Genomic DNA, 13,230 nt, shown 5'->3' with positions numbered 1-13,230 from the left:
ATAAACCACAGTGTGAATGTCTCTATCCACAGAGCTTTGAAGATATTATAGATTACATTCTTAGACTACTAGAAAATAGTTTTGCAAAAACGTATGACCATATATATACACATATATGTGTGTGTGTGTGTGTGTGTGTGTATATATTTCTGACGGAGTCTTGCTCTGTCATCCAGTGTGGAGTGCAATGGCACGACCTTGGCTCACTGCAGTCTCCACCTCCCAGGTTCAAGCAATTTTCCTCTTCAGCCTTCCAAGTATTTGGGACTACAGGTGCGTGCCACCACACCCAGCTAATTTTTGAATTTTTAGTAGAGGCAGTTTTTACCATATTGGCCAGGTTCAGGTCTTGAACTCTGGACCTCAAGTAATCCATCTCCCTCGTCCTCCCAAAGTGCTAGGATTACAGGCATAAGCCACTGTGCCCAGCCTTCTCAGAAACATTTTGAATAGTATAATCTCTTTTAAGAGCAAAAGTTGATCCCATACAGGTTATGATATGACCTCTTATGACCTAAATAAAGACAATAATAGTGTGGAAATTTAATTTTGGATAGTTTGTTTTCTCAAATTATATCATCTGGGGGCAACCAAAGGAAAAAATGCCTGGGTTAGAGTACCTCTATTTGTGAGCCTTTACCTATATTATTTATATGAAATGTCTTAGTTAGGTATAAACCTAAACAACTTATGAGAAGACTAGTCTGCTCAGTTCTACTTACCGGATAGTGCCTGTCAATCTTATAAACAAATATTTGTCAATAGCATGGTTTTAAAACAGTGATAGGAAAGGGAAGTCCTGAGAATGAACCGTAGTTTTAAAACTACTAACGTCTTACTTTATTTCTTTTTTTTTTTTCCAGAAAAATTTAACAGGTTTATTTATAATTATTATAAAGTTGAACCGCTGAAACTTGTTCACTGAAACATTTTAACTTGCATTAATGCTTTACGCCTCTGCATTTATATTAAAAATTCACACATAAATGAAAATGGAAAAACTGCCAATACCTGATTTCTGTCCCCTATTTTTCCACTCGCAATCATATACTTAGGTACCTTTCGACCCCATGGAAAAAAAATATCTAACGTTCAGAACTACCAATAACAGGAAGAAGAGAATTTTTTTTTTTTTTTTTTTTTTTTTTTTTTTTTTTTTTTTTTTTTTTTTTTTTTTTTTGAGAATGAAATGTTTCCCATCATAGTGGATTCTTAAGCACGTTCTCCACGTATGCGGCGTGCTAGCTGGATGTCTTTTGGCATAATTGTTACACGATTGGCATGGATAGCACACAGGTTGGTGTCTTCAAAAAGGCCAACCAGATAGGCCTCACTTGCCTCCTGCAAAGCACCGACAGCTGCGCTCTGGAAGCGCAGATCTGTTTTAAAGTCCTGAGCAATTTCTCGCACCAGACGCTGGAAGGGAAGTTTGCGAATCAGAAGTTCAGTGGACTTCTGATAACGTCTAATTTCACGAAGCGCCACAGTACCAGGCCTGTAGCGATGAGGTTTCTTCACCCCTCCAGTAGAGGGCGCACTCTTGCGAGCGGCTTTTGTAGCCAGTTGCTTCCTGGGTGCTTTACCACCGGTCGATTTGCGGGCAGTCTGCTTTGTACGAGCCATGGTACAGAGACCTCCTCACTTACCCCCCCTTCTCCTTCGGCTGGAGCTCGGCGAGCGAAAGGCGGCGCTGGCGTTGGAGAGCGACGGCGGCGCGGCGGCGGCTGCGAACACAATTCACTTTATTTCTAAAAATAAAGACAAACATATTTTCCAGAAAGGCTTATCTTTCTAATTATACACTCACTTGGTGTGTCCTCATTCAGTGGAAGGGACAGGACTACTGGCTGGGGCCTCTTTATAAGAGCAATGATCCTATTCATTAGGGATCTGCCCTCATGACATCATCATCTCCTAAAGGCCCCACCTCCGAATATTATCACTTTGGTCATAGAGTTTTAACATACAACTTTTGGTGGGATACAAATATTCCAACCATAGCACTGGGTAAACCAGAAAGAAAGCATCTATGGGAACCTGCAATCTCTCTATGGAATTTCTCCAGACTCACTTAAAACCTCATTTCTCTCCCTTCCTTCCTTCCTTCCTTCCTTCCTTCCTTCCTTCCTTCCTTCCTTCCTTCCTTCCTTCCTTCCTTCCTTCCTTCCTTCCTTCCTTCCTTCCTTCCTTCCTTCCTCCTTCCCTCCCTCCCTCCCTCCCTCCTGCCCTCCTCCTTCTCTCCCTCTCTCTCTCTTTCTTTTTTCTTTTTTTTTTTTTTTTTTTTTTTTTAAGATGGAATTTCACTCTTGTTGCCCAGACTGGAGTGCAGTGGCATGATCTCGGCTCACTGCAACCTTCGCCTCCCAGGTTCAAGCAATTCTTCTGACTCAGCCTCCTGAGAAGCTGGGGATTACAGGCGCCTGCCACCACACCTGGCTAATTTTTGTATTTTTTAGCAGAAACGGAGTTTCACCATGTTGACCAGGTTGGTCCTGAACTCCTGACCTTAGGTGCCCTGCCCGCCTCAGCGTCCCAAAGTGCTGGGATTACAGGTGTGAGCCAAACTTCATTGTCTTTCTTGGATTCTCTACTCCATTAATGGTTTTGTATCTTGGTTACTCATCTCCTTTCAGGATGTCATATTTACAGGTCAGTTTTATACTCTCTTTCCTATCTTTGATTTTGACCTTATCCCTTTCTTACCACTTCAAGTCATGTATTCTGATATTTGACAAGGACTCATACCTACCACCATGCCTCTCTGGATTTCACGTTAGTTTAGGGCTGATTCCCTTCATTGTTCTCATAGCTATTTCTATTGTACCACTAATGAATTGCCTTCAACAAGCATCCCAGAAGTGTGAACATAGCAGTGCTCCTAACTTATGTTACAGAACTTGTAATGAAGGGCTATAGTCATTCTGAAATTAATCAAAGAGTTATATGATTTATCACAGAGTTCTTTGCGTTATTTGATTTATCATATAGTTATTTGATTTATCAGAGCTAAAGCAACATTGTTTTAAAACACTTGAGGGTCTGTTTTTTAACTTATCTAGAAATAGAGCAGTTGTATATGAAAATCTTATGGTACCGAGAAAATGGTGTTAATACTGGTTGCAGAGCAGAGATGGAAAATATTGTAGGGAGAAACTAGGAATATGGCAACTTCAGTGAAGCCTGCTACTCAAATATACTTTTTACTGCTGCCTTTAGTAAAAGAATAATTATACCTAATGCACCTTGAAATTAGCAAATGGCAATATTAAAGAGTGGTCATAAAATGTAACTTCAAAATTCATTGTTCATACAAGAAAGAAAAATCAATGCTCAGAAAATTTGACTTTTAAGTACATCTTCTTCAAATTATAGGTGATATCCTTAACAAAAAGTATCACAGTAACTCCTAAGTATGGTAAAATTAGGCTTATTCAGTATTACACAGGCCAAAATATTGTCCAATCCAGTGTTTCCATCTTTACTTCATTTACTTGAATACATTATTTAGATTTATAAGACTTTTTTTACTTTAAAATGAAAAGTCATAATATTTTTTATAATTATCTTATACACTTTTTCTTTCACTAAGAATCAAATAAAAGTAAGAAACTTAAAATTTTGTTCACTGTGCCATCATCATTTGTACCCTATTGCCACTTAGTCATAGGTACAGCATGAGAGATTTTCAATATAACATTTAAGTTTGACTCTAAATCTACAAAGGAAAAAAATTAACCCAGAGAAAGATTAAATGACCTGCTCAGTTTCATAGAGCTTCAGTAGGAAAACTATAACTTGTATTCAGGGTAATGATTTTTCTGCTACAGAATGCTTAAAAAAGAAAAAATGTTAGATTAATTTCCCAATCACACATAACATAATTCTATAATTTATGTCCTAAATGAAGTGTGAGAATATTGCCTGTTAAGACATTTTTTAGTTAAATTCTATGCTAATAATTTAGAAGAACAGTTTTATTTATTGGTAACCTTGATGCCATTATTATATATTAATAGATTCTTATCTTCTTAATTCAGCTTTCATCTCTAATTACTAGAGTGACTATAGCTACAAATGCCAAAATCTTATTTAAAAGTGTAAAACTGAGCCAAATCATCACAGGCTTTGACAATTTATTGGCTAAAAATCCCAAAGAACTAGTTGAATTTTTTCTAAAGGTGCCTGGTCAACAAATAGATGCTCAATAAATAATAGGTAATTGGCTGTAACCAACTCTTTAAGCATAAGGCAAAAAGAGAAAAGAAATATGTTCTCTGCTATTAGGTAGTTCAGAAAGCAAGGTACTATCACTTCTATTAAATAGACCCTGTTTTGGTTTTGTTTGTAACATGTAAAATCACTTTATTGATTGTGGGTGCTTAATAGATACCAACTGAAAGTAAAATTTAAATTGAATTGCCTGTAATTAAAGTGACTAAACTCTTAGTATGATGGCTCTAATACAAATGAGATAAAAGGACATAGGTTAAAGGTAATTACAGAAGGAATGCCTCTATTAAATATATTAATGTTTTATAGTATAATATAATCTATGTGCCATATCTAAATCTAAATAACTTACTGATATCCACATTCAGTAACAATTTGGTAAATTTGAATACGTGACATGTGTTGGGTACTAATTTAAGCCTTTTAAACACATCATCCAATTTATTTTTCCGAACATTAGGAGTAGCATTGTTACTCTCATGTAGTGGAGGAGATTTGATAAGATCACAGAGCCACTGTGTGTCAGAGATGTAGTTTGGACCCAGGCATCCCTGAGTGCAAGGGCCTTTTTTTCAATCAGTTTAAAACATCTCTTTTAACTATAATGCAATCACAAGCTACTTCCTGAATGTTCTTAGGAAAACAAAGATGTTTTTTAAAAAAGGAAAATGTAGAAAAAAATTAAAAATTTTCCCACAGATTACAATTTTGATGTATGATATGGTTTGGCTGTGCCCGTACCAAAAATCTCATCTTGAATTGCAATAATCCATGTAGGTCAAGGGTGGGACCAGGTGGAGATAATTAAATCACAGGGGCAGTTTCCATATACTGTTCTGGAGATAGTGAGTGAATTCTCACGAGATCTGATGGTTTTCTAAGGGGCGTCCTCCCTCGCGATGCTCTCATTCTCTCTCCTGTCACCACATGAGGAAAGACATGTTTGCTTCCCCTTCCACCATAATTGTAATTTTCCTGAGACCTCACCAGCCATGCAAAACTGTGAGTCAATTAAACCTATTTTCTTTACACATTTACCAGTCTCAGGTATGTCTTTGTTAGCAGCGTGAGACCAGACTAATACAGTGTACTTAGAGGCCAAAATGAGAAAAACCATCAACAAAAATTCTAGGTTGATAGCTCACAATTTTAAAAGTTCACAATATTAGTTTGCTTATCTCTGACAGTCTTAACATTTAGAGACATTAATTATGACTTACATACACACATACACACACATACACACACACACATGCACATACACAAAGGGAGACAGCATGCTTATAAGTTCCCTGATAAAGGTAAATACCCCCCTTACATATTTTGTTATATTTTCATTGCAATATTTGTAGCTTTGCACACAAAATGGAATATGTGTACATATTGTGTTAAGTGACATAAGTAATCATTTTAGAAAAAATTATTTTTGGATGTAAACAAGAAGAATGTCAAAAACTTACAAATAATAATAATAACCAGTATACTGTTAAATAAGTATTAATGATAGTGTATCTTTATTATGCATATATTCAGCATATATTTAATTTCTCCTAAGTCATACCATTTATAATTTCTAAAAGTGTATGACATAATACATTGAACACATTAAAAAAATAATTGGCTCTCTCTTTACCAACAGTGATGCTTTTATGAACAACCTAAAGGAGAATAAATAGTTGGAGGAAATCTTTAACATATTCTGGTGGAAATAGTATGAAAGAAGCACTTAACTGATTTTTTTTTTTTTTTTTTTTGATCTGGGTATTTGTAGAAAATTCTCTTCCTGCAACATTTTGAGCCATTTTCTGAAGTGCTCATGAGCCAAATTGCTGACCTTCACCCAGTGAAGTAATTATCCAAACAGAACACTTCCCTGTGATTATTGCAAACACAATTAAAGAGACACTAGCATACATTACATTTACAGCGTCCAAGTATATTATTTATTGTATTCAAATTCTAAAAAAAGCTTGAAAATGTCCCCCAAATATATTATTGGTACTTTGTTCGAATAGTCTTTAAAAGCAATTATAAATAAATTTTGTGTGATAATAAACCGAGAGAATAAACTGATAATAAGCTATGTTGTTACATACCATTACCTTACAAACTTCATTCATGATGAGAAACGATCACTATGTTTGTGAAGGCTGTCAGCGTTTGTGTTGATTGAAAGTACCTGTGTAATTAAGATGGATATTTTGCTCACTGTGTTGGATATGTGACTAACTTTGTGTTCTGACAGCACCTGGTACACAGCTGGAATTTCAGTAAGTGTTGAATAATAATCCACATAAATCAATTTAGTAATAGTAAAATATGCAGCTCTGCAGTGAAACTACTTATTATTTCTAGGAATTATTGAAAATATACTAGCTTAACAAAAAACGTGCTGTACTTGAGTCATTCTATCCTACAGGGAAATTCTTTATATCTCCTGAGTGCATTTTCTGTTTCTAAAAGATAAGAATAAAGTGGTGAATTCTGAAATGAATGAAGTGCAGATCAAAGAGCAAAGAACATGGACCACATGCCATACTGTTTCGGAATGTTTTCTGAGAAAGTTGGCATGGATGTTCACAAAGCAGATGCAGCCCTCTAGGCAATCCGTGTGTTATATACTGGCCTTTTAAATGATGTAACCAATGAAAGTACCTAAAGAGCATGCCCTAGGATCATAGAATTCCACAGATGCAAGAATTTTCAGAACACATCCAAGAACAGAGGCTTCAAACTGAAGCACAGAAATACTAAGTGACATGCCTAAAGTCATGTGTAGATTGAGAGGCAACTTTTTCACTATGCTACCTTGTCCCAAATCAAAAATAATAAAACATTTTTCTGCCACAGGTATAAACAGAAAGCTCTGTGCCATCAAGATGGCTGACTAGAGGCACCCAGCACTTTCCTCCTTCACAAAGAAGGACGCAAATAACCACAGGTAAAATTGAGAATGTAAAGGAGAACAACAAAACTCAGCAAAGAAGTGGCACAGACCCTGTGAGGTATAGAAGCTCACAATGGCAGGAGAAAGAGGAAGGTGAAGCAGCCAGCTAGGATAGGCTCAGAGCCAAGAGCAACATCTCACTGAGAGGAAAAGTTGAGTTGGAGATCCCTAGCATCTACATTTCTACCACAAATGCCTGCAATCCTGGCTACAGATAATCCTCTCAGCCCTCACAGACCCTCAGTCTAGTATACAGAACTGGAGTCCACATGACTACATTGTCTTATAAAGGAAAGCCAATATAGGTCTTCCCCACCCCCAAGACCCAGACTGCTGCAGCATGGCACCATTTTGAGAGTAGAGCCACCAGACATTACACTTTGCCTTGGCTCAATAGCCCCTCATCTCCATATTGAGCCCGTTGGCTCAATAGCCCCTGCATCTCCATATTCCTGAGGCCCCCTGCTGCACTGCTATACCAGCTAGACCTGCCTTCGCTCAATAGCCCCTCATCTCCATATTGAGCCCCTTGGCTCAATAGCCCCTGCATCTCCATATTCCTGAGGCCCCCTGCTGCACTGCTATACCAGCTAGACCTATTGATACAGCTAAGTCCCTGGCATTCTAGTTGATGCATGGCCCTACACACCAGGGAACAGGTGGTCTAGTGCATTAGGGAGGCTGCCCCCAGGACATAGGGAGCCAAAGCACATGTTCCCAAGAATCAGAGCCACCTGATTGAAGCCATTGCCACTGACATTGGCCCCAACCTCTCAAGCAACAGAAAAGTCACATGCTTCCCATGGGCTCAAGGATCCACCCACCCAGCATCTCTATCACCAACAAAACTGCCCCACAGCTCCACAAGCAACTACAACCTAAGCCACTAAAAAACTTAAAGACACTGCTGATATTGATTACAACTGAAGAAATAATATAGATACTACAGTTCCGTGCCCACCCAAAACAAAGTTAGGCACCTTACCAAACTAATGTTATAGATATATCTACAGAAAAGGTCTTCTTCTATGAAGGTGACTCCATAACATTAAAGTAAGCAGTGATTACACCAGATGCACACATATCAGCAAAGAGACACAATAAACATGAAAAATCAAAGAAACATGACTTCTCCAATGAAACACAATAACTCTCCTATAAGAGACACCAAAGAGAGGAACAGCTATAAAATGCCTGAAAAGAAATTCAAAATGGTGATCTTAAGGATATGCAATATAATAAAGAAAACACACATAGACAATACAAAGAAATTAGGAAAATGAATATGACATGAGTTAGAACTTTGATAAAGATATATATATATTATATATATATAATATATATATATATATATCATATAAAGGGACCAACAGAAATATTGGAACTAAAGAATTTAATGAATAAAATAACAAAAATACAAGTGTAGTTTCAACAATGAGTAGAAAAAGCAGAAAAGATTTTGGGAACTTGAAGACAGGTCTTTTGAAATAATCCAGTCAGGCAAAAAAAAAAAAAAGAAAGAAAGAAAGAGAGAAAGAGACAGGAAGGAAGGAAGGAAGGAAGGAAGGAAGGAAGGAAGGAAGGAAGGAAGGAAGGAAGGAAGGAAGGAAGGAAGGAAGGAAGGAAGGAAGGAGGGAAGGAAGGAGAGAGAGAGAGAAAGAGAGAAAAGGAGAAAAAGAACAAAGAAACCATATATGACATGTGAGACACCATTAAGTGGGCATTTTGGGAATCTCAGAAAGTGAAGAGATTGGATTGAAAAAGTCATAGCAAACTTATTTAATGAAATAATAGCTAAAAATCTTGCCAAGTCTTGGGGAAAGAAAGCGGATGTTCAGGTAAAGAAACCTTAGAAATGCATCAAATATTTTCCACCTAAAAAGATCCTTTTAAAGGCACTTCAGGCTAGGTGCAGTGGCTTACGCCTGTAATGTTAGCACTTTGGAAGGCCAAGGCAGGTGGATCACCTGAACTCAGGAGTTCGAGACCAACCTGGGCAACATGGTGAAACCCTGTCTCCCATCTCTACTAAATACACACACACACACACACGCACACACACACACACATTAGTCAGGCATGGTGGTGCTTGCCTGTAATCCAAGCTACTTGGGAGGCTGAGGCGTGAGAATAGTGTGAACCTGGAAGGCAGAGACCGCAGTGAACTGAGAGTATGCCACAGCACTCCAGCCTGGATGACAGAGTGAGACTCTGTCTCAGGAAAAACAAAAAACAAACAAACAAGAAAGGCCCATCATACTTAAGCTTTGAAAAGTAAAAGTGAAAGAGAATTCTGAAAACAGCAAGAGAATAGCATCAAGTCAAACATTAAGGGAATCCCTTTGAGACTAATAGCATACTTCTCAGCAGAAACCTCATCATCCAGGAGAAAATAGGATGATATATTCAAAGTTCAAAAAAAATTGCCAGTCAAGAATTCTATATCTCACAAAACTATCCTTCAGAAATGAAAGAGGAAAAATTATTTCCCAGATAAGCAAAAACTAGGAAAATTTATCACCACTAGAACAGCCCTATAAGAAATTGTTAAGGGAATCTTACATCTGGAAGTGAAAGAACGATGTCTACCATGTTGAAAACACACAAATTATAAAATACATTTGCAGAGCAGATGCACAAATGAAGGAATCAAATGTTAACACTCAAGAAAACCACCAAACCATAAAGGTAAACAATAAGAGAAGAAGAAAAGAACAAAAGATATATAAAACAATTAACAAAATGACAGAAGTAAGTTCTTGTCTGTCAGTAACAATCTTGAATATAATCAGTATCAGTTCTCCAATTAAAACACATGGATTTGCTGAATAAATTTAAAAAAGACCCAACTGTATGCTGCCTACAAGAAACATCTGTAAAGACATACACAGACTAAAAGTAAAGGGATGGAGAAAGCTAATCCATGCAAGCAAAAACCAAAAATGTGTAGAAGTCAAAAAACATAAATAGACACGATAAAGTTTATTATATAATAATAAGGAAATCCATCCAGCTAGAGGATATAACAATGGTAATATACATGCATCCAATACTGGAGCACCCAGATTATATAAAGCAAATATTATTAGAGCTACAGAGAAAGATAGAAAACCACATAATAACAGTTGGGAACTTCAATACTCCACTTTCAGCATTGGACAGATCATTTAAATAGAAAAATCAACAAAGAAACATCAGTTAAACTACACTGTAGACCAAATGAACCTAACAGACATTCACAGAACACTTCATCCAAAAGCTACAGAATATATTTATTTCTTATCACATGAAATATTCTCTAGGATAGACCATATGTTAGGCTACAAAACAAGTCTCAAAAAGATTTTAAATGATTGAAATCATATCAGGTATATTATCTGACCGCAGTGAAATAAAACTAGAAATTAATAAACAGAGGAACTTTGTGAACTGTACAAATACATGGGAATTAAATAACATGCTCTGAACAACCAATGGGGTCTATATGGAATTTAGGAATAAAATTTTAAAATCTCTTAAAAACAAATGCAAACAGCAAGATGACATACAAAAACCTATGGGATTCAGCAGAAGCAATTCATTATAATAAATATGTCAAAAAAGTAGAAAGATTTCAAATAACCTAATGATGCACCACAATGAACTAGAAAAGCAAGAAGAAATCAAACCCAAAGTTAGTAGAAGAAAGAATAAAGCTAAGAGCTGAATTAAAGGAAACAGATATAAAAATCATATAAAAATTAATAACATAATAAGTTTTTGGAAAGATAAACAAAATTGGCAAACAATTATATAGACTAAGAAGAAAAGAGAGAAGACCCAAATAAATAAAATCAGAAATGAAAAAGAAGACATTACAACAGATACTACAGGAATAAAAAGAATCATTAGAGATTATTATGAACAACTATACACTAACAACTGGAAAACCTAGATGAAATGGAAACATTTCTGGACACACATACCCTATAAAAACTGAGCCAAAAATGAAGAGAAAACTTGACCAGATTATTATATGAGTGATTAGATTGAATCAGTGATAATAATTCTTTCAACAAAGAAAACCCTGGACAAGATGGCATGGCTTTCCTGCTGAATTCTATCAACATTTAAAGAACTAACTTGATTTCTTCTAAAACTACCCCAAAAAATTAAAGAAGAGAAAATTTTTATTTCTAATTTATTCTGCAAATCCAGCATTACCTTAATACCAAAACCAGGTAAGGATACACATAGAAAAGAAAATTGTAGGCCAACATCCCTGATGAGCACAGATGCACAAATCTTAAAAAAAAAAAATTACTGGCAAATTGAATCCAACAAAACATCAAAAAGATAACACACCATGATAATGGGGTTTATAACACACATGTATGTATGGTTTAACATATGCAAATCAATAAATGTATACATCACATCAATAGAATGGAGAACGAAAACTGTACGATCATCTCAACAGTTGCAGAAGAAAAGCATTTGATAAAATTTAACACACTTTTCTATAAACTAATAACAAACTAGCCAGAAAAGAAATCAAGGTCTGGCATGGTGGCTCATGCCTGCAATCTCAGAATTTTGGGAGGCCAAGGCAGACAGATCACCTAAAGTCAGGAGTTCAAGACCAGCCTGATCAATATGGTGAAACCCCATCTTTACTAAAAATACAAAAATTAGCTGAATGTGATGGCACAGGCCTGTAATCCCAGCCACTCCGGAGGCTGAGTCAGGAGAATCACTTGAACCTGAGAGGCAGAGGTTGCAGTGAGCCAAGATCATGCCACTGTAGCACTCCAGCCTTGGTGACAGACCAAGATTCCATTTCAATTAAAAAAAAAAAAAAAAAAAAAGCAATTCCATTTGTAATAGCTACAAAAATACTTAGGGATAAATTTAATTAAGAATGTGAAAGGCGTCTACCATGAAAACTAAAACAAAATTGATAAAATAAATTGAAGAAGGTACAAACAAATTAAAAGACATCTGATGCTCATTGATTGGAATACTTAATATTCTTAAAATGACCATAGTATTCAAAGTAAGGAAAATACCAGTGACAATCTTTAGAAAAATAGAAAAACTCTCAAAATTTGTATAGAACCACAAAAGACCCTGAATAACCAAGGCTGTACTTAACAAAAAAACAAAGCTGGAGGGATCACAGCAGCTAAGTTCAAAATATGCTACAAAGCTATAGTAACAAAACAACATGGCATTGGTATAAAAAAATTGGACACTTAGACTGATAGAGATAAATAAAAAACCCAGAAATAAATCCACATATTTATAGCTAATTGTTTTTCCAAGGTAACAAGAACCTGCATTGAGGAAAGGACACCCTCTCAATAAATGGTACTGAGAAAACCAGCTATTTAAATGCAGAAGATTGAAACTAAATCCCTACCCCTACCAAAATCAAGTCAAAATGGATTAAAAACTTAAATAAGTCTTTAAATGGATGAAAAGACTAAATGAGTAATGAGTTAAACACTTAAATATAATATTCCAAACTGCGAAACTTCTAGAAGAAAACATAGGAGAAACACTTCAGGATGTTAGTGTAGACAAAAATTTAATGAATAAGGTTTCAAAAGTACAGGCAACAAAAATAAAAATACACAAATGGGACTATATCAAACTAAAAAGCCTCTGCACAGCAAAGGAAGCATCAACATCATGAAAAGACATTCTGTAGAAAGGGAGAAATATTTGTAATATGTATGTTTGACAAGAGACTAATATCCACAATATGCAAAGGACCCAAACAACTCAACAACATAAAAACCTAATAATTTGACTTTAAAAATCGGCAAAGTATCTGCATAGATGCTTCTCAAAAAAGGTATAGAAACGGCAAACAAGTATACGAAAAAAATTCTCAACAGCATTAATCATCAGGGAGATGCAACTGAAAACCAAAATGAGACATCATTGTTCTTCAGTTAAAATGGCTCTTAACAAAAACTAAAAAGCAATAAGTGCTGGCAAGGATGCAGAGAGAAGGGAACTCTTATACACCATTGACAGAAATGCCAATTAGTGCAGTTATTATGAAA

General features: G+C 36.0%; 1 protein-coding gene across 1 annotated transcript; it reads right to left on the bottom strand.

Moving 5' to 3' along the window:
* Positions 1 to 1,179: 1,179 nt before the first annotated feature.
* On the bottom strand, positions 1,180 to 1,733 carry LOC104654619 (histone H3.3). Its single transcript, XM_010353824.2, has one exon. It carries the CDS (start codon positions 1,621 to 1,623, stop codon positions 1,213 to 1,215), a length of 411 nt encoding a protein of 136 aa, XP_010352126.2. The 5' UTR covers positions 1,624 to 1,733; the 3' UTR covers positions 1,180 to 1,212.
* Between the last annotated feature and the right edge of the window lie 11,497 nt (positions 1,734 to 13,230).

This window comes from Rhinopithecus roxellana, chromosome 13 (assembly GCF_007565055.1).
Source record: "Rhinopithecus roxellana isolate Shanxi Qingling chromosome 13, ASM756505v1, whole genome shotgun sequence".
In the NCBI taxonomy this organism is placed as follows: Eukaryota; Metazoa; Chordata; class Mammalia; order Primates; family Cercopithecidae; genus Rhinopithecus; species Rhinopithecus roxellana.
Note: the sequence above shows the minus strand (reverse complement) of the source record. Positions and strands in the feature narration are given on the sequence as shown.